Raw genomic sequence first — 26001 nt, 5'->3', positions numbered from 1 at the left:
TCAAGTGAACATGAAGGATGGGAAGGGAGTTGGGCGGTTTTGAGGGAGGAGGAAGGGGAGGTGATGGATGGGGAGGATATAAGGTTGTGGGAGGGAGGAAAACCCGGGGAGCTATAAATCCCTCTATTCCATCTGCCTATTGCTTCTCGCATGTACAGCTTTGGATGGGGAATTCACTTATGGCATTCATAGAAAAGATCAATCCAGCCTGTCTCTCATGAACATTTTACTTAAGTATCAGATCCAAAGTGATACTCCTACATGAATCATAACAACACATACTAGGAACTTTGGGACCTTAAGAATAGCCCTAGAGCCAAATGAAGTTTAAGGTGTGAATGAAACAAATGAAACAAATTGTGAGGTAGCTGTCTTGAATGAGATGGGAAGTAGGGCGGGAAATCGTCTAGATTTTGTTTCCTGGCGGTCATATAGCACGGGGAATGTAAATAGGAATTTAAATAGTGTCTCTTGAATCAAATGTGTAACATGTTTATTAAATTTGATTCGTTTCTTCATGATTTGATATTGATTTTTTTATTAAAAAAAAATCATTAAAAAAAATCATTCATTCAATATCGAAATGGGAATGTAGTTTTTGATTGGACTTATTAGGAGGTCAGTCTAAATGCCTCGTATTGAAGGCCAAAATGATAGCACATCATGTGACTGTCTTCCACCGGCGTGGATCTCAAGGCAGATCTGACGCGCACAAGAAGTTGGAAGGCGCAAATGAATTCGTAACGCTTTCGTTTCACATACTTCGAGTGATGTGAAATCGATTTTCTTGCTTTCTTTCTCCCTCACGATATTCATTCTCATTTACAAAGAAATCTACATTCTTTCACGATTTCGAATTTCATACATAGACCGAGACAATAATACAACGAATTGTAACCTTACTTACGCTTGAGATAACATCAATATGGCGGCATCGACGGAAGCTAGAGAACTGGAACTCGTGGGGAAAGTGGAAATGCGGATTGCGCTGGCGAAAGATGATAAACTGGAAGCTATATTGAAACCGTACTTGCCACCGTTGCTTCTTAAACTTGCGAGTGAGCATCAGAGTGTGAGAAATAAGGTATGTGGTTTATTCAAGGGTGTTTTTGTTGGATTCGATTAGGGGATTAGTTTTTAGAGAAGCTGGAAAGAATGGGGAAGAGAGGCTTTTGATGTTGCTGTGGTGTATAATTTCTTTGGGGAAAGCCCTGGGTCGGGGAAGATGGTGGGGAGGGCGCGTGGAGGATAGGGAAAAGCCTCTCTCTTAATAGTTCCATTACTCTTGATCTTATATCTTCAAATTTTTTGCCCCCACGGCAGTGGCTCCCGGAGGGCCAGCGGAGCGTCATAAAGTTTATTGCTACTGAAAATGACTGCTAATCTGCTTGTCATAGGTTATTTCAACATGTCAACATGTCAAAATTCGCCTTGCTGGTAACAAGTTAGGAATTCATGGTCGATGTTCTTGAAAGCTTACTGACTAATTCTGCAGAGACATTGTATTGCCCGTGGCAGCTTTATTAAAGCAATATAAAGAGCATCCAGAATCGTCGATGTTGCGGCATTTTGATCTTATGTTCATTCAACAAAGCGTGGGCAAACTATCTTCCAAAGTAAGTAAAGATTTGTGGAAATTTGATGGATGATTTGAGCTAATTTTTCTTCAGGACCAAATGGATCTAATACCAACATTAATACATGGGTTAGCTCAAGATGCTGAGAAGCCAACTTGTGCTACTATATTTAATCTGTTTCTTCGTCTCTTACCACAACTCAAAGTACCTTCTCGTGGAAGTAAAGAAGATACAGAATTGAGGCACCAACTTGGTCTCGATGAACATCAAGAAGATTCAAAGTTTATAGCATCGTGGTTTGGAAAGCTTGTACTACTATCTATTGTGCGAGCAGCGCCATCTGGAGTTACGTGCCCAGGACTTACCGTCAAGGAATACGAATTTCTAACACTCAACGGAAAACAAGAAGCATGGGATCCAACCTCAAATGAAGGATTGAATCTCACACAAACAAAAATTACAGTTCTAAACTTTCTCGCCTCTGGTGCTTTTACTGACGAAGAGAGATTCTTGCCTGCGTTATTCGCGTCTGCTGACACCAACTCTCGTATTTCGAGCATTGGTGACGACTTAGTAAAGCGTTCAAGCGTTTCATTGGAAGATGCTGAAATTGTACGCAATTTGCTAGGTATTTATTTTGCTCTCAAACCCGCGTTAAAGACGAGGGTGCTTGTACTCTTAACAAAGTCCGCAATTTCAACTACCTTTCCTACTGATATCGTCAAAATCGTGCAAGATGGAGTTCAACCTGATGACAACACAAATCTCCCTGCGCCAGGTTTAGAAACTATTAAGTTTCGAAATGCATTATTCAATTACATGAATTGGGTATCTCGCATGGGATCAATTCATGATCTCAGTCAAGTTGCTCCACAGCTTGTTGGATTTTTAAGAACTTATATTGAAGATCAAGGATGGCCAATACCTCATGAAAGATCTTCTGACGCAGCTTCTTTACGGGCTTTAGCGTATGAAACCCTTGGTTCACTCGCGAAGACTACACCGTCTATCGTTGTTGAAGAGGAACTTTCTTTGATTCGTTGGCTTTTTCGATCACTCACAGAAGAAGGTTCATCTGATGATATTTTTGTGAGCATAGAAGGAGCATTGGCGAGTTTGTTGAGTGCGTTTAAAGCACCTTTATCTTCAAATCTTCGAGATGAACTCAGACTGTTACTCCTCAAATATATGACACTCAAGGAAGAGGGCGAGATCGTCAGAAGTGCACGTTTTGCAACTGTTCGTTGGGCAAATCGATGCTTAGAGTATAGCGATATTGTGGCTCGTTGGATAGATATTCTTGCATTAAGTGCACGCACAGATGAGCGTAGTGATGTTATAGAAGAAGGAGCAAAAGGTTTGGTGAGTTTAACCATATTGTCATTCCAATAGTCTGAATTGTAGCTTGATCAAGAGAAATTCTTGGATCTGCAAACTACTTCAAATAGGTCCAGATTATAGAATTATTCTAAGAGTCAGCTTTCCGAGCATTGAAGGTTTTTTGGGGGGCTACAATTTAGACTATCGAAGACTATTTGCTTGGAACTCAAACTGATTTTATCTAGGATCCATATTGGTATCGACTTCTCAATTCTACCAGCGCTTCTGTCGAATGTCCGCTCCCTGAATGGAACGAGATGATCAAAGTCTTTTTCGGTACTCAAGCATTAGTTGAGAACTCCAATATTGCCAACGCCATGAAAACTGGGATGGAAGTCGACAGCGTTTCTGTATTTGGAAATTTCTCCGGTACACGAATTAATGCTTTTCCAGCTGCTATAAACTACTGTAGGAGAATACTATTGTTACGTGCTCTGGAAAAGACTGAAACACCCCTTGGAATCGACGCAGACTGGGAACGCCAACTAGATGTACTTTTCCGCTCCGATAAAGCTTCAAGAAAAGCCATGAAAGATCATATCATGAGTGTTGATCAGGACGCATTATACACCTATATTTCAGCTGCTTTTGAGGGGATGCTACGCAATGATGGAAATGGATTAGGAGAATGCGGGAAATGTTTCGTAGAAATCGCTTCAATCGCGCCAAAGGATGTCGTTGGTCGACTGGCGGAGAGATCTATTGAGCTTCTTCCGTGTATTAGATCCAACAACGTTGCAACCAGATTCCTTGCAGCTCAAGCTATCGGTATCCTCGCACCGCATCCAGATAGAGATGAGGTTTCTCTCAAGAAACTAATCGAGACACTCATGACTGACGTACAACTTTGGTCGACGGCTGTGGGTGCTGATGCAAATAAGGTACACGGATCAATACTTGCACTTGGCTATGTGTTGAGTAGATCATCTTATTATGGACGTAGCAGTTTTATTCAAGGAGAAATTGTAGGAGAAGTTCTCGCACAGTTTCTTAGCATAATTGAAGGTGTAAAAGATGCGTCAACGAGAGAAGCTGTGCTGAACGCTATTGGTCAGACGAGTGCATCTGGTGTTCTGACGACAGAAATCATAGAAAAATCGACTCTCAAGATCGATGGGCTTATAAAACTTTTACTTGCTGAGGCCAAGAAAGGAAATGAGAAGGCAATGGCAACTCTAGGTCGCCTTTCCATTACATTTGACGAGCCTGATACTTCCACGGAAGATAGCCCATTCCATACTATCATCAAAGGTCTTTATGATTTGTATGAGTTAAAGCAACCTGAAATTCATTTCACTATTGGTGAAGCTCTCAGTTGCGTTGGTGCCTGTTGGGACTCGGAGGTCTTACAAATCAGCTTGGATGTTGACGCTGGATATATTGGACGTCCTAAACGATCGCATACTTTCGAGAAGATTCTTGAAAAGCTTTTGCAAGACTGTAAAACTACGAAGCCATCACTCAAGAAGGCATCTGGTATATGGCTCTTCTGTTTAATTCAATACAGTGGACATTTGGAGCAAATTCAAGCACGACTACGTGAGTGCCAAGCTGCGTTCATGGGATTGCTTTCGGCACGCGAAGAAATCGTACAAGAGACTGCTTCTCGAGGCTTGAGTCTTGTTTATGAGCAAGGTGACAAAGAACTCAGAGAAAGACTTGTCAAGGATCTCGTGGCAAGCTTTACTGGTACCAGCACTCAGATTAAGGTTCATGAAGAAACTGAATTATTTGAACCTGGTGCACTCCCTACTGGTGAAGGTAAATCTATCACATCATACAAGGATATTGTTAGTCTTGCCAATGAGGTTGGTGATCAAAGTTTGGTGTACAAATTCATGTCTCTTGCTACGAATGCGGCTACTTGGTCTACAAGGGCAGCATTTGGTCGGTAAGTAATTAGTTTTTTTGTGTTGGATTCTAGATCGTTGGCTGACCTTTGATTCCTAGATTTGGTTTAAGTAACATTCTCTCCGAATCTGAGATTGATCCCAAATTGTACCCAAAATTGTACCGATATCGATTTGATCCGAATCCTAATGTACAGCGGTCCATGAATGATATTTGGAGTGCACTCGTCAAAGACTCAAATGCTACTGTTAATCAATATTTTGATGAGATTATTACAGATTTATTGAAAAGTATTTTAGGAAAAGAATGGCGAACAAGAGAAGCAAGTTGTGCCGCCATTGCCGATCTAGTACAAGGTAGAGATTTCGAAAAGTATGAAAAATACCTTCATGATATTTGGCACGTGGCTTTCAAAGTTCTGGACGATATTAAGGGATCTGTGAGAAAGGCAGCTTTGTCTCTTAGGTATGTTGTATTTGCTTCTTGTGTTTTGAAGTATCTGATAGTCTTTGGATGTCGTATTTTTAATATATCATGTATCCCCTCACAGCTATAGAGTTTCAAGAGCTTCTCTGGAGAATTATCTCTCCAAATTCCTTCTTTGATGAGCATTTACTGATTTCCGATTTTTCTAGTATGGCTCTTACTGGTATACTTGTGAGACAAGTAGAAGCAGGTACATCGTCAAAGCATGCACAAGCAATGTTGAAGGATGTTTTACCATTTTTACTTTCAGACCAAGGTCTAGAAAGTTCGGCCGAAGAAGTTCGAACATTCGCAACCATTACCGTACTCAAACTTATCAAGAGTGGTGGTAAAGCACTTCTGCCATTTGTGCCCAATCTTGTTGAGCGACTCTTGGGTCTTTTGAGTACTATGGAAATGGAAGGTGTTGACTATCTATACCTGCGTGCCGCCCATTACAATCTCACCGAGGAGAAAATTGATAGTGCCCGCACAAATGCTGTTACTCAATCTCCCCTCATGGAAGCTATCGAACGTTGTCTTGATATAATTGACGAACCTACTATGAAAGAGTTCGTTCCCCACCTCGAAAACGTTATCAAAACCACTGTCGGTATGCCATCTAAAGTTGGTTGTGGTGGCGTTCTTGTTAGTCTCGCAACTCGTCATAGTGTTACCTTTCGCCCTCACGCCGACCACTTTCTTAAGATCCTCGAGAAGTCTGTCCTTGATCGCAATAATGCTGTCAGCGCATCTTATGCCCGTGCAGCTGGCTATGTCTCCCGATTGGCCTCCGATAAAGCACTTCTTAGACTTCTCACTTATTCCCAAGATCTCTACTTCAATGCCGAAGATGAATCTCGTCGTCAAGTAGCATCGGATTTGATTTATGCCATTTCCAAATTCGCCACTGATCATTTCAACTCCCTGGCTTCCGATTTCCGTAAGTTTTGACAATTCTTTTAATATCTGAATTTATCCAACGTACAGCTCGGACCGAATGTGCAATCTAAAAATGAAGCAATTACTGACTCCAAACGTTATAGTTCCTTTTGTTTTTTTCGCTAAACATGATTTCGATGATGCGACCAAGAAGCAATTTGAGAAAACTTGGGATGAAAATGTAGGGGGAAGCAGAGCGGTCTTATTGTATACAAAAGAAATCAATGAGTTAGTGCTCAAATATATTGATTCTCCCAAATGGACCATCAAACACACATCCGCTCTAACTATAGCCGATGTTGTCAAATCTACAACTTCAACCACATCGCCGACAATTCCTGCCGAAACATCTGCACTCATTTGGCCTGCTCTCGAAAAAGCTCTTGCACTAAAAACTTTTGCAGGAAAGGAAATTGTACTGGCAAGTTTTGTTAAATTCATAAAGGCATCAACTTCGTTCCTAGATGCCGAATCTGGCATCGCAGCTCAGACAAAGAAGATTGCAATCAGAGAAGCTAAACGTAATAACGATACATATCGACCATTTGCTTTTACAGAACTAGGCAAATATGCAGAAACGAGAACAGATGTAGACATGTGGGATGAGATATATAATATCATCGCACCCATATTAGAAGATTTGAGTAGTGAAGATCATATGGATACAAGTACAGCTACTTCGACTTCTGATTCTAGGAAGAAAGATGGAGTTAGCAAGGGAGGAGAGTCCACGGAATCGGAAACAATAACTGCGGGTATCGAAGCTTTGTTTCGAGGTATCAATATTAAACACCTCGATCCATCACCTCTTACTCATTTCCCAAAGCTCATCGAAACTCTTACTCCCCTTCTCAAATCACCTCTCATGACAATAACTACGTGCGCAACCCTTTACGAACGTAGTAAAGTGTTATTTGATGGATTAAGAAAGAGGACTCATGAACAAAAGGAAAATCACTATAAAATGTGCGTGCAATTCTTTGAGGTACTGGAATTGCCTAGTGGAGCTGGAAGCGAGGGTATTAGAATTAAGAGGGGAGAAGCGGCGGAAATGATCGTAGAGGCTTGGAAGGCGGGAGTGTTTGGTATGTGGAGTGAGGGGAGAGAGGAGGTGAGAGGTATGATGATAAAGGGAATGAGCGAGGCGTTGGAGGGGGAAAGAAATGAGAGTGTTAAGGTTGTTTTTGGGAGAGTGAAGAAGTTGTTGGAGGAGTAGGTGGAGGTGAATACCGTATTGATGGGATGGGTAATTAGTCGGGCAAATGCATAGCGCGGTAGCAGAAATTCTGGTTTTTTTATCGTTATATACAATGAGACTTAGGGACAGTAAGAGAAATCATAATATTCTTTTTCAGTTTGATTCCATCAGTTCACAAATGAAACTTTGCCCCACAGCTTCGTTGGTCGAAAATGCTGTTTCTTCTGTTCGTATATTGTACTTGTGAGAGAATGTTTGTACTGCAGTGGTTGGTGCATACGCAATCTATCTTTTGGTAAAATATTAAGGTTGATAATGTTATAAGTATATACCTGGTATGATTTGATGGTTTATAACTAAATACTTTATTTGTTATGTATGTTGTATATATAAAGTCAAAAGTTTAATTATTTAAATATAGATAAATACATAGATAAAGAAAGAAGTAATCAAACGAAGCTCCAGCAAAATGTGCATATATATATATATATATATACGGAAATGCAACACTCATTGGGTTTTAAATCTCTGGGGTCTGGACTGATAATTCTGTAATTACTTGGAAGTTGGAAGCTCTGGGGTTTCTGTGCTGAAGGAGGGGGGTTTATGTGTCTTTAGATTTTGATTGGGAAATGGGAGGGGTCTGGCTTGGAAAGTGGGTTTTGGTTTGGAAAGTGGAAGAAAGGGATTTATGATTCTTGATTAGTTGATTTGTTGGCTTGTGTTGTTGGATGTTTTGATTTTGGGCGGTTTATGTGTTTCGGCGTCGTGATGTTGATGTTGATATGGGGGTTCTTGGGCTAGGTAGACTGAGCTGTGGAGTGTGAGAATATGTGATGGGATGACGAGATGAGATGAGATGTAGGGTTGCTTTGGTTTGAGAAGGAGGATAGGATAGGGTGAGGAGATGGGGTTAGTTTTGGGGTATATTTTTTGGAGGCGAGATAGCTCATGATGTATATATAGTATGAGAAGCTGTGCGGTTTTGTTTGGGGTATGCAAATTATTACAGTATGAATGTTGATGAGTGAGATTTTCGCACGATCGGCGCTCAAAAGGGGTTGAGCGATCCGAAATCCCAAAATTTAAATCTATGAATAGATTGATGATGTACTAACTACTCGGGAAGCGAATGAGTTTATTCTGTAGTATAACCTTGATGAGGATATTAGAGCGATGCAATGGCTATTACAAAAGGATACATGTTGATGGCTAATTATATTTTAGTTTAGAAAATGAATAATTTTCAATATGATTTGCTTCGCCATGCGTTAATTTATCAAAGAAGAACTCTAGACCAGGCCATAACATGTTCTACATGAGCGATGATTTTGGATATGATTTAATTGAATAACCTCAATCCTGCTTCAACTAAATGGTGAATTATCTCCGGTCTCCAAGTTTCTGAATGTTGCAATAGAGACCAGACCCTCACGAGTTATTTGATATCAATATTGATTTAAACGTAAAATTCAATTGGAATTAATTATTAAAATAACTAGATATATATTATAAATATAAATATAAATGTATTAAAGTATTCTACATAATAAGTAATGTTCAATATACAATATACTCAATACAATCATTAGTACAATCATTACTTTGATCAATACATTTTAAATCATTCCAATAATTAGGATATTTATCAAAATCGTTCATCGAATCTATTTTATACTACTATAACAATATAATATTTTTCATACAACCGATCCCCTTTATAAGAGCAAGTCATCATGGATAAAACCTACCGCGCAACTAATGAGTTTGTCAAAACTAGAGGTGGTGATAAAGAGCTGAAAGATATAAGGAGACAGGAGGAGGCGCTGAAACAGCAGAAAAAAGAAAGAAAAGCGGAATTAGACGCGAGAAAAAAGACGAGGGATAATAGTTTCTCCCTTTCCGTAAGCAAGAGAACAGGGGAAGTGGGGTTTAAATCCAAAACTGGGAGTGGAAAAAAACAATACACTGAATTAGTTCCCGGCAAGAAAGTTGACAGACGCGGTGAGAACTCGGAGGATGACTACGGCTCCGGGGATGATTACGGCTCGGGTTATGGTAGCGGATCGAACTTCGATGAGCCAGAGGAATATGATGAAGGTGAAATTCCAGAAAAGAGACCAGGGAAAGATGAGCCGAAGCCCACTAGTCGTTCCAAAACTCAAAGTATACGGAGTGAACAACGAGGAAATTCAGTTGCTCAAGCTAGCGGATCAAGAAGTGGAAGAAAAGATCATGGATCTACAGGATATGCATCATCAATAACAACAGAGTCAACTCTGGTAGCGGAGAAACCTGAGAAATTATTATTAGGGTGGAAAGATCGAACAGCGTGGCAATCTGATGTTGCCCCAAGTGAAAGTCAGAGACGAAGCAAGCATAGCAGCAGACCAGAGGAAAATCCGAAGAAGTAAGTTATAGCCCCCCCTGCCATTTGTAAATCTATATATATTGAGTTGAACTTCACGAAAACTAATATTCAAGTGATAGGCACGAGACGCTTGCCGAAAATATTAGACGAAATAATGAATTTGTTGAGAAATTGAGGGAAAAAGGCCATGGTCCTGCCGCTGAAAATTACCAGGCCTCTGAGTACTCCGCTGTACCAAGCGTTACAGAGAGCAGGGTCTCAACTCGTGAGGTCATCAAGGATGGAAAACATCTCTCTCGGAGAAGTACCCATGGTGAAGATTCTGGGAGAAGCACGAGGCACAAGGAACCCAGAGAACCCAGAGAACACAGAGAGCACAGAGAACATAGAGAACCCAGAGAGCACAGAGACAGAGACAGAGAACACAAAGACAGAGACAGAGAACATAAAGACGGGGAGAGAAAGCATAGAAGTAAAGACCACGAAATTCCCTTGAGAATTAAGGATACCGAGTCCGATGGTCGCGGACCACATAAAAGTAGCAGACGCAGCGCCCCTGAAAGTGAAGCAGGTTCTACGACGAAAAGTTCTACGACAAGAAGTTCTACAACAAAAAGTTCAAGAACTACAAGTAATCGGAGTTATGATGAGGAACCTGATTCCGGATCCGAGACCGAGACTGAAAAAAGATCTCGTGACAAGCGTTCACATGGAAGGTCTCGAAAAGCTGAATCCGAATACTACAGTACCAGGGCCACGTCCCCCACTAATGCAAGTCAAGTAAGTAGAAATACAGCAGTCAGAAAGATAAAAGGGCCAGTGGATGAGGGCGAACGAAGAAGGGATTGATTGAACCATATTGCGGTCCAGAAGAATAAAACATTAAAACAATGAATAGATTTAGCGTTTGGGAATGTATTATAGAGTTTGAGAATTTGGCGTTTTATATTAGAAATTAGAAATATAGATGACTACTTGGGTTCAATATTGAGTATCATTGTATGTGAGATGCTTTGCTTGATATTGATTAATTGGACGTGATAACTTTAAATCCGGATCCGATCTTATTACATTACTACATAGCTTGAATGCAGAACTAAAAAGCATCTTGCTTTTAGGTCAACTAAATTTTTTTTTTTTTTCTAGCTTTTCAACATTCAGAAAAAAAGGCATCCTGCTTTTGAGACTATTCCATTGTCTGTTCTCAACATGGTAATTAAATATATTTTCACTTTTGTCATTTCACTGTCATTTGATTTTTGATATTGATCTTTAATTCACTGAGGATATATGTGATACGATTATGGGTAGCCCGCGCTGATAAAGAGCTCGTTGCGTGATACTGATACAATATTTCAGTCATATTACCATATTATGCTACCGAAGTTTAGCGAGAAGTTCTTGATTCTGTCCTGTCTTCAAGCATTTATCATGGGCATAGAGTCTTTCATCAAGCGACAACTATAGAATGTGCAGTTCAGACCGAACCTGGATGTGAAAACTGAGCAAGAAAGAGGTATCAACATACTTATTGGCATTGCTACCACTACTCTTAGTAGTGCTGCCATTAATGGTGCTTATCTTAATGCTACTGTTAATTCTAATGGTATTCGTGAACAAGAAGAGAAACATGTTATCCCCATACAACGAACGATTTATAGTCGCTCGGGACCTCACGAAATAGAGCTTGAGGTTCGCCTCGAAGCCGGATGCCTTTCTATCAGAGACGGACATATTTCTGAATGGGCTTTCAAAGGTCCCGACCCAAGAATGCAATCAGCGCTGTCGGTAATCGATTAAGGAAGGCTTTTTGATAATGAGCGGACATTCTTCGATCAACTCAAACAAACTCGACAGAACCTTTGGGCTCTGTGTGTGGAGCTCGTGTGAGGGGAATAGCTGAAGCGTACTATCGGGATCACGTAGTTACCTTAGCAAAAGGTGATCCCTATTACCACCAAGCATAATATGATTGTCCAATTTGTCTATACTCCATCATAGTCTCTAAATTGCACAGGATTGTGGTCATGCACTCTGTCCTTGGTATCACAAGTAATGGTGCGATCTTCTTAACAATTTGCTTTGTCTTGTAAGCCAAAAACACATGTGTACAGATTATCGCGTTATTTCCATGTTATTCCAACCATCCGGTTGCTAGTACTGATGCTAGCAAGTCACTCTAGTGTACCAATGTATATTTCCTACGGAAACATATTTCCGGCATGGAAACGACACTTGAATTAGTCCCCGCTCGTTGCATCCTAGACGCAGATGAAAGTGTGCCAGTGAAAGTTGATAAAAATGTCGTCGCAGACACATATGCTGAAGAGAAAGGTATTGAAGAGAGAAGTATGGTTTGATAAAAAAGAAATGATTGCAGGAGCTGGATGTGAATGGATAAATACTTGGCGGAGGGTTTTAGAAAGGGATAGGATGAAAATTAAAATCCTAATATCATGCCAAAGAGGTTTCAATGTTGTGAGTTGAGTATGGGAACCCCGAAGCTTTCTATTTACAGCTTAACCTTAATGGCAGTATATATGATACGAAATGTAGTATGAAGACTTGGAGGACTGCCTAACTATCATGTACTTTTCAAACTTCACACTTCCAATAGAAAATGCCGTTTTTGCTATTTTGTTTCACCTTGTGAAAGAAGTGTGAGTCATGAAAGTACAATTAGAATTACAAAAGAAAAGTGGAAAAAGTGGTAACTGTCTAGATAACTGAATTGTGGAAGAGACTTGCTACTACTACTACTGCAAGCAGGATCGTCATTGATTATGTATGGTGTGTGGTATTAATAGAAATATTCTGGTCTTGCGTTGTGCAATTCATCACACACCTTTGTTTATTCCACGATCCAGCGACTGCTGTTTGGATTGGCTTAGGCCGTGGGTCCAAGAGCTCCGGTCTGGCTATGAGTCTCAAATTCAACCGCCAGTAGCCCTAATCGCTCTATTGTAGAACGGCCGAATGCAACTTTATGTGGCGAGACTTCTACATTTGGCAACTTCAAACCTCTTTCTCTGCAGAATGTATCGATACAACCTATACAAGAAGATTCTTGTTCAATGGTTCGTTCAAAGCCATGAACAAGCTAATACTTCAATCAGGTTCATGGGGCATAGTAAATGAGTTGACAGACACTTATCGCCAACCGTGTATCATCCATTCTAGAACACCACACCTGCCTCAACGAGGACTTGATAAAAGTATCGAGGACTAGAAGGGAAAAGAGGTTTCTCAGCCTTCTACCTCAGCTCCGAGGCCACCTAAGCCTATCTTCAGCGTTATTGGAAACCTTCTTGGTGATCCAAATTCGCCAGAGGTCTTGAAATTTCGTACTGAGGTAGAAGCAATTCGTGCGAAAGCTGAAGGTCCCTTGCCTCCAACCCTGCAACCGAAGACATTGTCAAGTGGTAGAACAGCTAGTGTTTTTACCGACCCCAAAATGAAATTCCGGGCCACTGGGGTGCTTCAGTACTCTGATCAGGGGCGCCTCCACTGTGACTGTAGTAATCGTGAGGGCTCGGCGTCTAGGAAGGAATGCTTTAGATGTGGAAAAAAAGGTCACCAGCTTCCACAGTGTCCATCTAATATGTGAGCTCGAAAAGCATCGATTGGCCAGCTGTGTGTCGGAGGGAAATATGGGTGGAAAGCACTGTGTATTGCTTGGTTACTGACGTACGACCCTTGGGCCTTGGTAAATGCCACTTCTGGAGTGGGCATTTCGTTCGACGTTTTGGCTTAGGCCACAAGTCAGTTGTGGAGGGAAATAGCATTGGTGCGGGAAAATGAGCTAGTGGTGATGTTCTGGAAAGCTCAAAGTATGACCTTTTCCTGTGATGAATGACTGCAAGGCCCTACTGTCGTAGATCTTGCAACCCCAAAGGTCGTTCCTAACGTGACATCGCTAGGGTTTGGGCCAATTTTCCCAGTGACCACGGTGATGACTAAGCATACCATTGAACAAGCTCTCCAGCTTTGGAAATTTTGGTCCCCCGCGTTGCTCAAAGATTCACAAGATTCAAAATGGGTTGGTTTTGGGGCGATTCAAATGATGGCGACAAGGATAAATCACAAGATCCTTTAAAGAATCTCGATCCAAGTTTGCGAGAATTTCTTAAAAAAGAATCACCAGTCAAATACGATTCTACAAAGTCTGCAGATACAACAGTCTCGTCGCAAGCCAAGTCACCGGAGCTCACATCGACAAATACGACTGAGGATCCTACAAAACCCAGTGTGCCTTCACAGAGTTTATACCAAGACGGACGCTACGCACATTTATGGAAAACATACCAACCACAAGCAGAAGTTGAGCAAGCAGCTAAATCGGATGCCGAAAAGATTCAAGATGTTATCGAGGGGTATAAATATAGAAAGGCAGAGATCGGGAGAGCAGCTTTGGAGAATTGCGCTTTAGAACAGTGGGATGTGAATGAGTGTTTTCGTTCAGGGGGGTGGCAAGCTCGATTGACTATGTGCAGAGAGGAGAATAGGAAGCTTGAAAGATGTTATACTATGCAAGGTGTAAGTTTGAACGCTCCAGGAATGAGAAGTTCGAATTTTAATGGGTATAGAAATTCTTGAAAGCTTTAGGCTACTTATCGACCTACGATCGTCCACCAGCAGTCGATGAACAGATACAACTGCATGCCGATACATTATATCATCGAATGATCGACCAAGAGAAACAAATTGAGGAAGCAAAAGCAGAAGGGAGACCAGTGCCTATATTTCCTCCACTCATATCAAAGTCAAGACCTGGTGAATCGGATTCTACACAAGAAAATAACAAGCTCAAGGCATCTGATCTTTCGCCGAAGGTACAAGCTTCATTCAAGAAGCGTCTTGAAGGACTGAACGATGATGAGAGACTAGTAGAGGAACGAGCAATCCAGGCTGAAATCGAAGCTGGTGAACAAGTTGCAGGCCAACTAGGAAAGATTTACGAGAAACAAGACGAAGAAAGAAGGCAAAGGAAAGAGCAGGGCAGGGAAACTATTAGCGATAAGTTTTTCTCGATATTCCGTGGACGATGATAAGAGTCTTGAGTGGCTGCGCGAGACCCGCCTATGCCTTCTTCTGACCACCTTCACGCGCCAGATGCTTGGCCTCACAAATAAGAGTATGGTGGGGGAAGACCATAGCAAGACATCGCACCTTCGAGATACTCACCTATCGCCCAAAAGCACCCAGCTTCGTTATCTTGAGGGCCTGCCCCCTTCTGGAGCTTCTAGTTTTCGAATTCATTAGTTGGTCAAGTATGTTTGATAGTGCAGGTGGAGGAACCTGTGGAAATGTTTTTAATACATCGGGGAATCACGACATCTCCACTTTATCGTTTCAAAGCAACATCTATTAGTGGCTTGATCTGTATAGCATTTATGATCAGAACGGACCTCCCAGGGAGGATATAAAGATGGTATTTCCCTTACGAGTAAAGGATCGAATAGACATAGAAGCAATAACCCTTTTAAAATGACCTACTTGAATAATCCGTGATGATCTGTTCTCCTCGGCCCGGGATAATATTCGCCACAAATCTGGCTATAAACTATAAACTCTATGAAGCCGAGCAATTGTCGTTAATCCTCGCCAAAGGCTGAATTTTCGTCATTACCCCTACCGCTAGCCGACGGAAAATGCTCCCCTAGATAAGATTATCCGGATCAAGAGCATCCGCTTGTTTTAGCAGCCAGATCAAGTAAATCTTCAGATCAGTCTTTTGATGCTAAATTTTCAATCAACGAGAGCTCCAATCTCTCCAAACAGCTTTTCCAGCAAAATTCCAAAGTCTTGACAGGTGCGCATTAATCACAAATTGAGTTATCCAAGATTGTAGCCGTGGCTTTGTCCGATATCGCTATCATAAAGTTTAGTCTCAAATAAAACAAAGCGATTTCCCTTTCGAATTTTTTCATTTCTCAATTCAATCAATTCAATCTGTCTTCAATGAATATTCCCATCGCTGCTAATGTTCTCGGAACATTAGGTGCAATATGTTGGTCCATCCAAGTTCGTCCCTCCTCGCCTTTCACCCCTCTCCTTGCCCCATCACTTCCTGGCTCCAATTACTCTCTACTCTCATGCTAACACTCACTTAGCTCATACCCCAAATATTTATAAATTATAAGCGGCACCACACAATCGGACTTCAACGCTCTATGATGCTGCTTTGGGCTTGCGCTGGCGTGCCTTTAGGGGCATATAATATCGCATCTGGATTCAATGTTGCGCTGCTAGTGCAGCCGCAGATATTGACTGTTTTGAGTTTGGTTACTTGGGGACAGTGCTTGTATTATAGTGAAGTATGTTTGTTTTTTTTTGTTTTTTCTTCTTTTTTTTAGGGTGGAAGAATGGACGGGAAGCGGTTTGTATGACAGGAGTACTTGAAGGATAGCTAATTTTGAGATCTAGGGATGGAGTTTGAAGAAATGTGTCTTGGTTACAGGAGGTATTGGGATGGTGTTTGGGGGGATTGAAGTGGCATTTGTTGCGGGGTTGAAGGTAGGCTAAATATTATGCACGGCGAGCAGTGGGTTGCAGTCACTAAAGATCACGATTAGGCTGGTCAACGTCGAGACCTCGAATGGCCCGTCATATTGATGGGTGTACTATCAGCTGTTCTCTTATCCGCTGGAGTATTGAGACATTACTATGATATTTATATACATCGTACTGTCCGTGGCATCTCATTCATTTTTGTAGGTATTGATGCTGCTGGAGATGTGTTTTCTCTGGTTTCTGTTTGTAAGTGTGATTCTTCTGCATGGTGCATATTCACTTCAATACTAATTTCTCAGTCTTTCAACCACGCCTCGATATACTTGGGATAGTAATTTATGCCTCGGAGTTTATTCTTTGGTGTGGAGTATTTGCTTGTGGTGGATACTTCAACCTTCTACCTTGGATCAAAAGAAGGATTCAGAAGAGACGCGAGAATGAAGGGGGAAGTGGAAATGGAACTGAAAATGCAGTGGCTGTTGAAGAGGGGATTTCACACGATATTGAATTGGAAAGAATAAATTCAGCTGGTTCGAGGACAGTTTTCCGAACTCCTGGGTCAACAAACAGTGTAGACAGAGTAGACCTGTAAAGAAATTATTGTTAAGTAGATAATCATGTTGTTTTCGCAAGACAGGGCTCATTCGACCAATTCCCATCCTTCCTCGTTGCCTTCATCGACCTCATCAACAAGCTTCATCTCCGACTTCAAACTCGGACATTCCAATATACCAATAGGTTTTACGTTGTAACGATCCGTCCACCAATCTCCACCAGCTAACTCAATTAGTTGATGATCATATAGTAAAAGGACAAGTGGGACAACCTACTCCTCCAGATATCCGGTGAACAACCGTTCGTAAGTCCATCAGGCAAATGCACATGCCCAAAAGAATTATACCTATTCCCAAAAGCTGTTATTGCAATCTTATGTTTTCCTGGTCCAAGCGATGTAATATCTAGTGTTCGGGGTTGAAAAGCTATACGCCCAAGCTTTTGTTTTGTGTCAGCTAAAGCCACGGTGAGTACTGGTGAAGAATATTCAGGTAATGAAAGATGAACAGTTGTGGTGGGACTCGTTGGCGGTATTAATATATCACAAATATAGGTTAAGTTTCCAGCATAGAATGGGAGACCTTGTTTTGTAATATCCCCCCAAGATACAGTCCTCGGCTGTTGAAGATAATATGAGTCAGTACCAAGAGAGCTATTATGCCTGTTACCAACACAAAAGTCGCCCAACAAATAAAGACGCTCGATATTTGTCAGAATTCCAAAAGGAAAAGAAAGCGTAAGAGTATTCCTTCCAGGTCTGATTGTGTAGGCTGGTATTTCCAAAGTTCGGATGTCTTCATCAACCCACCAGCCATCAAAATTTTGGGAATCCAACTCGATCCTGTTTATCTTTATCTTCATTCCTTTGATGTCTTCCAGTGCAAGTTTTGTTGACTTGTTGCCGTCTAATGCTGATATTATCAGAAAACGCATGGTTACATGCGTCTTAGGAGCTCGTTCTGAAGCCGGTACCGACCAAGGTTGTCTGAATGCAGCTCCTTTGTGGGGTAATTTCAGTCGATCCCGAATAGCATTATCGATTCTGAGAACTTCAGTAGAATCTGACCAATGTTCATCAGAATCTAGTTTGTAGGATGCATAGTCGAGCATGAGTACGTTTGGCTCGGAAAGCTCCACTTTCGTGAGAGTAACATCTCCTTCAAGTACAGGAATCTTCTCAGAAATCTTAATCAATGGTAAGGTCTCTGCGATAGATTGCCTTGTCCTCGGTCTTAATCGCATGAGAAGACTTGCACATCCTTCAAACTTATGGTGCAATTGTGTCCAGTCTTTTACAAGTTGACTGGACATTAGACCCTCTTCCCCATTGAAAGTGTCCATTTTTGAAACATCCCAATGGCCTTTCAGCTCGATCTTCGTCATGATTGGAGAATTGCGATCTGTGTTACAGATGAAAACATATTTTTCATTTCCATCTTGCCTCATTTGATACAACAAATGTTCAGTGGATGAGCCATTCTCATTTGTGACACGAAGATCGCGATATTCATTTAGTGCACACAAAATATTTTGCTGGCTCCAGAATACGTTGATACTATGCTTGATGGTTGGCTTTTCTGGCGGGACTGCGGCATCGATTAATCTAGACAATAAATTAGTACTCTTCAACCACAAAAAGCATGAGCCAATAATTAAAAGAGCCAATAATTGTAAAGTGGTTGTCACTTACTCAGGTGAACTACCAGCAATGATTACACGGCCCCCCGCTTTTGAGAATGCTTGTATGACGTTAAGAGTTGATGATCTGATGGTACGTAAATTTGGCACAATAATCACTTCATATTCACAAAATCCTACTATCAGCTTTCTGCCTTCCTGGGGTTTACTCACTTGAGTTGGCAATAAGCTCTCAGATATGAAATCAAAGTCGATTAAACCATGAAGTAGCCAGTTAGTGAGCTCGGAGAATGCACGATCACGAAATCCTGCCTCATCACCACTTTGATCAGGACCAAAGCATAACCAATAACTCTCAATGGGATGAATGACTCCAACCCGAGTAACAGCTTTTCCTCGTGTCATTGCAACACTGACTCTTGCAAAATGGTCTTCGACATAACCATACTCTTTGTACCAGGGACTTTGATAATTTATGGACGCCGGATAGTCTCTTTTCCCTTCTCCGGCCATGCTTAACCAAGCAAGATGGTGAACACGAAAAGTGATACCAAGAGCTGCTTGCCAATCTCCACAACCTTTGTGGCCCTCGAATGTAAAATACCAATGAGTAACACCATATATTTCACACATTGTACCTCGACGACCCATTTGTCTAGAAACACTAGAAGCTTGTTTTGCTGTATTGTATTCGACACCATCAACAAGTAAGTCTATGCCCGGCATATCCATGTTTCGATAACAACGCATAGCTTCACCAAGAGCTGTGGTTTGAGAATAAAGTGTTGGCTCTTCCATCATGTGCCCGTCAAGGTACAAGTTGTTCTTCTGACACCAACCACTAATTTGATCGATAAAAGCCGAGACAAACCTTTCGCAAACATGATCATGATATCGATACCTTGGTAAACTTGGCTTATCATTTGGAAGATTCCATATGACTTGGGGCAATGATTCCACGATATCAGCATGGTACTCTTTTTTGAAACTTTCTGGCAAATCAGTGGTCCATGGGAGAAATATATCTTCGTTAGCTCGGGGATGAGGAAGACGTATTTTGGTAGCGAATTGAGGCTCATCGGTGAAAATGCACGGTATAATAGTCCCAAATTTGTCGCCACACTTCTTCTTGTAAGCTTCATGCGTCATCTCAATAAATCTAGCCATTGCATCTTCGCTAAGAGTATCAATGTATGTCTGATCATTGAACCAAGATGAATTGGGATTCGTCTCGACATAAGCATACCACACGTTTTCCCCGTGCTCGCCCTTTTCCAGAATGCGGCTTGATTTTAGTGTACCATTGTTGTCCAGCTCAATTTCAAACCTCGCTATGAGGTGTCCATTCTCACTCCTACTAGCTCTGGCAGACGCGGGAGCACCTCTTGGTGAATCGAATCAGAACATGAGGGGAATTGGATTGGTTCATGACTTACCCGCCAAGTGGTACTGTTCCATAAGCATGAGGTGTAAAAAGGAGATGTTTTCCTTTATGCTCAGGATATTTCTCAATAACCTTTCCACCAGCAGCACCAGAAGGCCATCTATCATCATCATATAAACAAGCCAACATATGTTTAGTTTCGGCATAATCAACACAAGCACGTATCAAATCCATGAATTCTGTTCCCATATATTCTGTATCAAGACCGGTGCGAACATGCATGTGAAATCCCCCCAGCCCCATCTCAGCGAAATAATCAATTTGACGCAGGAGTTGTCCCTTGTCGAGCTTTGTGTTCCATGCCCAGAAAGGACAACCACGATATTCCGATGATGGATTCTTGAACAATTGAGAATCATAAGGCAAAGAACTCTTGGGATAACTCAAAGGATTGGGAGTTTTCGATGATACATCTCGATTCCTAGGTTGGTTTCTTCCTTGAAGAGCCTTGCTGATGAAAGAGGGAATTGGTATGTAATCCATCATGGCACCATCCATTGAATTGCAAGATGAAAAGCACTTTGGAATATTATGAAAGGAAAAAAACCTGGTAACACTGAAGTAAGCATTTCGATATCAATGCAATGCGTTTCACTACGCCACTTCAAAGGATTGTGTGAGCATTTGAACGATTGGATGAAGTAGTCGTGTGCACAGTAATATTTCGGGTGATACTAATGTATTGCTGGGGCAACCAAGCGCGATCGGGTGTGGGGTAAGCAGGCTGTACTGTGAATTTATAATATTATAACCTCAATTTATTGAAACATTAGACAATCGCGTAAACTCTGTGACGGACGCGACTTCAATGACGAGAGAGAGATATCTTCCCTTCCCAATCAAGTAAAAATGGAGTCTAGTAAGTTGATATTTAGTTGTTGGAATAAATCGATGCTAATTGATTCATAGCTAGAGAAGAGCGTATGCAACAGCGGCTACGAGGAGGAGCGCAGTAAGTTCTAAGAACTAACCCCTCTTCATTATGCGGAATTGACCATTGGCTGTTCAGACGTCAAGTTAAAGATGTCGACTTCGGTTTTATGTTACCAGCTTTTGCTGCACCGCCGCCAGCAGCAGAACCATCTCCAGTATCAACTCCAGCTCCAGCTCCAGCAATTCCAAATTCACTTCCAGAAGGTCCAGTAAATCCAGAAACGCCTCAGCCCGAGTTACCTCCACAGCCCACAAGTCAAACGCCTGCTACTGCAACCAGAAGTCGTGAGAGATCCTCAAATATAGTCGACTTGCAATCGAATAATGTTACAAGATCTAATACTGGGAATGATGCAAATACGTCCGCGAAGAGAAGAAAGTTGGAGACTGATGAACCACCATCTTCTTCTACCAGGAGTCTGCGGTCTTCTCGGAGCTCTGCTAGGAAAGATGTGTATGATTTACCAGAAGATGATGAGCGAGAGCAACATGTGACAGATAATTCAAATTTATCAATTTTAGAGTCGAAGGAAAATGTTTCGGAATCAGGAATAGCAGAGACCGCCTTATCACCTACTCACGTAGCTTCCGAGCCAATTGAGTCTATCGAAAGGGATCCTTTTAATGAAGCTGTAGTGGCAGATGTTGAGGAAGACTCATTGGTGGGCGCAAATACGTCGTTAGAAGAGGGAACCTCCCTTGCTGTTGTGAAAGCAACGAAATTTCCCAGAAGACCACCACGTCCATCATGGAACAAACGAAAGAGAGACGAGCCATCTTCCGAACCTTTAGCCTTAGATGAATCGGCACTTACTGCAGCTGACCCACTGGATACCACCGGCGACGATATTGAGGAAATTCTGCCTCAACAACCGAGACGATCCCGCAGAAAATCGGCTTTGCAGGAAGATTTAGGAGTTAACGAGGAAGAGAAGTTTGAAAATATTACAGAGCAAGCGGAAGCTATAGATGATTATGAAGCTGCGGTGACTTTAAAGAAAAGTCGAGGACGAAGAATATCCAGAAATATTGTTGCTTCCGATGAATCTATCCCAGAAGATGCTGCACCTCCTAGATCTCCAATCGCAAAGAAAAAGCGAGGCAGGGTTCGACAAGTTACCAGTCCAGTACAGCAACGCCAACCAGCACCCCCGAAACCCAAACCTCAAAGAGCGGAGAAAATGAGCAAGAAACAGAAGGCTCGCGATGGAAGCCCGATACCTGTTATTGTACATCGTTTAACAAAAGGTCCTGTGTATGATGATGACGATTCTGATGCTGAGATTCTGAATTCCGAAATACCATGTACGACAAGAGCAGGCGTCAATGCGGTGGATGTTCTTGGCCAAATTTGTCAAGAGCTAGTGGCGGCTGGCTTGGAAACTCTTGGGGATAATGCTGTTAAAACTCAGGACTCTGCTCAAAAGCTCGAATACAAGACAAAGATGCGTGCTGTAGATAGTTTTGGTAAAGAATTGCGAGTCCGCCTTCTAGAACATGTAAGTACTCAACGACTAATAACTGCCTTCTCCGCTAATGTCTTCCAAGACAATCAACCTCGACAATTCGTACTCTCTTGAGAAACGTCTTCGTGAGGGCCAGAGAAAGAAACTCTCTTTGCGAGAAGAAATCCTTCGTGTAAGAGCAGAACGAGAGAAGGTCGCTCTACGCATGGATGGAATCCGAATTGCTCACGAGAAAAACTCTCACGATGCTCAGGTAATGTTCCCGTCTTGTCAAAATTGTCCTCTGCTAACCTCGCATCACAGGAACGGGAAGTTCTTAACACAACAGTTCATGATATCGAACTTGCAGTTGAGCGAGGAAAATCTTCTTCCGACGCTACGAATCACGGGAAAACAAATATAGAGCTCAGGTTGAAACGTATCGCATCTGAAGCAAGCAGTGCAAGCGATGAAGGAGGCGTCCTCAAACAAATCAAGGCATTTAATGCATTTATGGAACGGGCTGCATTGGCGTTAGAGGGAAAGAAGGCTGTTTGAATAATTTTGATACCCCCTGGAAATGAATTGTACATTTTGCTTCTTGCTTGCAAACTCCGAATATTCTGCAGAGTAACATCCTCAATACATGAAGTTGATCCATGAAGAGCTGGTCTGAAATCATATGTCATGGTTTATCCACACCCCTATTTCTTCCTGCCCCCCCTAAAGTACATGTATTTCCACATTTCGACTCGCTGGCAACAAGGGGCCAAGCTAAATACTCATAAAATCCGAAATAAATATACGTCCCCATCCCATCCCATCCCATCCTATCCCATCTCACCGAATCGACATCCCCTCATCAACCTATCGTTCCCATTTCCTCCCATTTCCTCTCACACTCCCTCCAACATATCTTGCCCGTCCGTTAAGTTGCTGGATAGTTCAATATCCCATCGCAAGATTCTTAGTGTGAGCAAGCTCATCCTTGAATACTTAGGTCAGCGAAGCTAAATATCCTTACGCAGTCTCGCCAATTTTCCTACCTCTTACCACATGTATCATTGGGGAAGTGAGAGTCAAAGATTTACAAAAAGGATCACCTCATAGGATTGGCAAGATTATTAATTCATTTTAATGTTCATTGTTATTCCTATACTAACAATGCTAATTTAACTGTAATCCGTTTGTCCCATTTTGAACCCAAGTCCCTCATGATGTGGTATCGATACTGAATTTTCCTAAAACAACTCCTTGGAAAACAAAAAATCAGAACAATTCCATTATCCTTTGCCTTGAAAACTCCTGTCCAAAAACAACAAGTACAAAAAAAACAAGACGAGAAAAAGCTCTCGTTCAGAACCCAATGATGTTTCATATTACTCCATTGAATATAAAACAAGCAAAAGAAGAGCAAAAACAAGAAAAACACCAAGTTCCATGCCGGATACCATTTGATACCCCCAACTCCATTATAAACATTATAATCCAACACTTCAATCCATCCTCCCATCTTCCTCCGAATTAGAATGCATACGAAACATCCTTCAGACGATATAGAAAATCACTGTGTGACGAAATCTGATCGACAAGCATCTTCAAGGATTCCGCGAGTGATCTTCTCAATCTAAGATTTTTGCTCTTATCCAAGGCACGTAATTCAGCCGATTTAGCCGCATGTTGAGCACTTAATTGCTCAATTTGTTTGCGTACGTTTGCCATGATCTGCTCCAGCGCAAGTTGAGGCTCCATGGTCGGACGTATGGTCATGTCAGCCTCATCACAATCTTCCTCTTCCTCATCTTCATCCCCATCATGCTGAACCTTTTTCTCCTGTCCATTTAGTGCCTCATTCGTTTTAGGTAATTGATCTGGTGATGTCTCAATGTTTTGGTGTTCCTTAGATTGTGATATCTCAGCATCTACTGGACGTTGTGATGTCTCAGCTGCTGCTGAGTGTTGTAAAGTGTCGAATCGCTCGACAAGGTTCTTGTAACGAGCAAGAACCATATCCCGTTGCTTTGAGATATTCTCAATATCGGCTTTGAGTTCCTCATTAGAGGAAGAGATTTCGGCCAAGGTCTTTTCCATTGCCTTCTTCTCTGTCTGATGCGATCTCGCCATGGCCTCGACATTAGAAATAGACTTCATCATCTGCTCGTTTTCTTGACGCTGTGTGTGGGCATCACGCTCGAGTTCTCGGATGGTCTCGTTCATGTGGTTGTTCTGTGTGCGAAGAGTAGTTGTAATTTCATCGTGTGCACGTTTTTCGTCTTCAAGGTTGAAAATGACTTCACCCTGTGCTCTTTTTTCGTTGCGAAGGGTGGATATGATGGCGTCTTGTGCCTTTTTTTCGTTGCGAAGAGTAGATATAACATTATCTTGGTCGCTCTTCCCATTCAGTTCTCTTTGAAGAGAGGACATAATAGAATCCCGCTCCCTTCTTTCCGTCTGAAGAGAGTTTATAACAAAATCACGCTCCTTGCGTTCATTCAACAATATAGCCACTTGCTGTTGAAGTTCGTCAATGGAGCGATAAATGTCGACTTCCTCTTTTCCCATAGGATGGGCGGGCTGTTCAAGAATCTCAATCTTTTTAAGTAATGAAGTTGATGTGTTGTCTACCAATTTGGTGATGTTTTGAACCTCCGGAATTGCGAATGAGCCGTTAACAGTTGTGGACATTGTAAAGGTTGGGCTGGCAGCTTTAGCAAATCTGCCGGATTTGATAGATGCGTTTGCTGGATGGTCCTTAATAAGCGTTTCGAGCTCCGCAAGCACTTGTCTTTCGTTGTAATCAGCTTGAGCAATCTTCTCATGCTGGGAGCTTGCTGAGATATATGGTCGTTGTTTAGGTAGAATATTCTCCTTGTTATGGACTGGATGTGATAGATCCAAGGAAAATTCGTGGTCGTCAACTGGATTCTTGACAACTCGTCTTGGTGTATTTGCAGGCTGAACGTACTCAGGTGCTGGCCTGGTGTTCATTTTGGAGTTATTTTTCGAGACTGAATTTGATCGTTCAGACATTTTCGATTTTGGAACTCGGCAAGGTGTATGATCTTGGTCCAATCTGTCTAATCTTTGAAGTTTGGCTGCCAATCTAGAACTGCTATTTGTTCCGTTAATTTGAGAAGATCCTCCTGTGAAGTCTTCGAAAAAGTTGTTGAAATCCACAATGTTTGCTGAAATTTCGGGCTCTCTCCTTGGGCTCCATCGATTGTATTTTTTTGCGGTGTCGCGAATGTCAATATCCGGACGCTGTGTCTGCTTACGCTTCAGTCTTTCGATATCCAATTCAGTTGACATGAAGCATTGCTCTGCGGAGTCATCGGGGTCAAAGTAATTGAGAGTGTTATGAGAGTCGTCGCTGACGGTATGGTGTTGAGTATTTGTTGAATTCAAATTGAGTTCACGAGAAGATGAGGAGGAGCTGATGGAGCGGTTTGATTGAAATCGACTCTTGGGTCGTTGCGGGAGATTCTGAGAACTTGAAATGGAGGATAAAGTATCCTCGTAGTTATTGCGAGCCATGTCGTAAATTAATTGATTGTTGAGAAGGTACAATGTACAGAACTTTACAGATTTTAATGTTTTGAATCAAAAGTAAACAATCAGAACGCGACAAAAGGTTGTAAGAGGGACCGGGCGGGAGACGAGTATTATAGAAATGCCTGTGCGCTACCGAT

General features: G+C 41.8%; 7 protein-coding genes across 7 annotated transcripts; 5 read left to right on the top strand and 2 right to left on the bottom strand.

Annotated features, from left to right (window-relative positions):
• Positions 1 to 699: 699 nt before the first annotated feature.
• On the top strand, positions 700 to 7609 carry Bcecm29. The gene is made up of 8 exons (XM_001553519.2): positions 700 to 1084; positions 1398 to 1444; positions 1496 to 1616; positions 1671 to 2939; positions 3143 to 4848; positions 4908 to 5273; positions 5444 to 6216; positions 6320 to 7609. Exons 1-8 carry the CDS (start codon positions 926 to 928, stop codon positions 7429 to 7431), a joined length of 5553 nt encoding a protein of 1850 aa, XP_001553569.2. The 5' UTR covers positions 700 to 925; the 3' UTR covers positions 7432 to 7609.
• A 1514-nt stretch (positions 7610 to 9123) lies between these two features.
• BCIN_01g09290 (hypothetical protein) lies at positions 9124 to 10674 on the top strand. The gene is made up of 2 exons (XM_001553518.2): positions 9124 to 9823; positions 9904 to 10674. Exons 1-2 carry the CDS (start codon positions 9150 to 9152, stop codon positions 10631 to 10633), a joined length of 1404 nt encoding a protein of 467 aa, XP_001553568.2. The 5' UTR covers positions 9124 to 9149; the 3' UTR covers positions 10634 to 10674.
• A 3116-nt stretch (positions 10675 to 13790) lies between these two features.
• Positions 13791 to 15333, top strand: BCIN_01g09280 (hypothetical protein). The gene is made up of 2 exons (XM_001553515.2): positions 13791 to 14320; positions 14371 to 15333. The coding sequence occupies exons 1-2, from the start codon at positions 13820 to 13822 to the stop codon at positions 14830 to 14832; spliced, it is 963 nt and encodes a 320-aa protein (XP_001553565.1). The 5' UTR covers positions 13791 to 13819; the 3' UTR covers positions 14833 to 15333.
• A 283-nt stretch (positions 15334 to 15616) lies between these two features.
• BCIN_01g09270 (hypothetical protein) lies at positions 15617 to 16928 on the top strand. Its single transcript, XM_024690819.1, has 5 exons — positions 15617 to 15808; positions 15898 to 16101; positions 16211 to 16300; positions 16360 to 16543; positions 16597 to 16928. The coding sequence occupies exons 1-5, from the start codon at positions 15746 to 15748 to the stop codon at positions 16887 to 16889; spliced, it is 834 nt and encodes a 277-aa protein (XP_024546589.1). The 5' UTR covers positions 15617 to 15745; the 3' UTR covers positions 16890 to 16928.
• BCIN_01g09260 (hypothetical protein) lies at positions 16885 to 20522 on the bottom strand. Its single transcript, XM_001553513.2, has 4 exons — positions 19927 to 20522; positions 18543 to 19874; positions 17128 to 18455; positions 16885 to 17074 (listed from the first exon to the last, which is right to left on the bottom strand). The coding sequence occupies exons 1-4, from the start codon at positions 20430 to 20432 to the stop codon at positions 16938 to 16940; spliced, it is 3303 nt and encodes a 1100-aa protein (XP_001553563.2). The 5' UTR covers positions 20433 to 20522; the 3' UTR covers positions 16885 to 16937.
• Positions 20523 to 20667: 145 nt separating this feature from the next.
• Positions 20668 to 23011, top strand: BCIN_01g09250 (hypothetical protein). The gene is made up of 5 exons (XM_024690818.1): positions 20668 to 20793; positions 20844 to 20886; positions 20944 to 22366; positions 22416 to 22586; positions 22637 to 23011. The coding sequence occupies exons 1-5, from the start codon at positions 20784 to 20786 to the stop codon at positions 22868 to 22870; spliced, it is 1881 nt and encodes a 626-aa protein (XP_024546588.1). The 5' UTR covers positions 20668 to 20783; the 3' UTR covers positions 22871 to 23011.
• Positions 23012 to 23425: 414 nt separating this feature from the next.
• Positions 23426 to 25938, bottom strand: BCIN_01g09240 (hypothetical protein). The gene has a single exon (XM_001553510.2). It carries the CDS (start codon positions 25844 to 25846, stop codon positions 23837 to 23839), a length of 2010 nt encoding a protein of 669 aa, XP_001553560.1. The 5' UTR covers positions 25847 to 25938; the 3' UTR covers positions 23426 to 23836.
• Positions 25939 to 26001: the final 63 nt, after the last annotated feature.

This window comes from Botrytis cinerea, chromosome 1, assembly GCF_000143535.2.
Source record: "Botrytis cinerea B05.10 chromosome 1, complete sequence".
Lineage (NCBI taxonomy): Eukaryota > Fungi > Ascomycota > Leotiomycetes > Helotiales > Sclerotiniaceae > Botrytis > Botrytis cinerea.
Note: the sequence above shows the minus strand (reverse complement) of the source record. Positions and strands in the feature narration are given on the sequence as shown.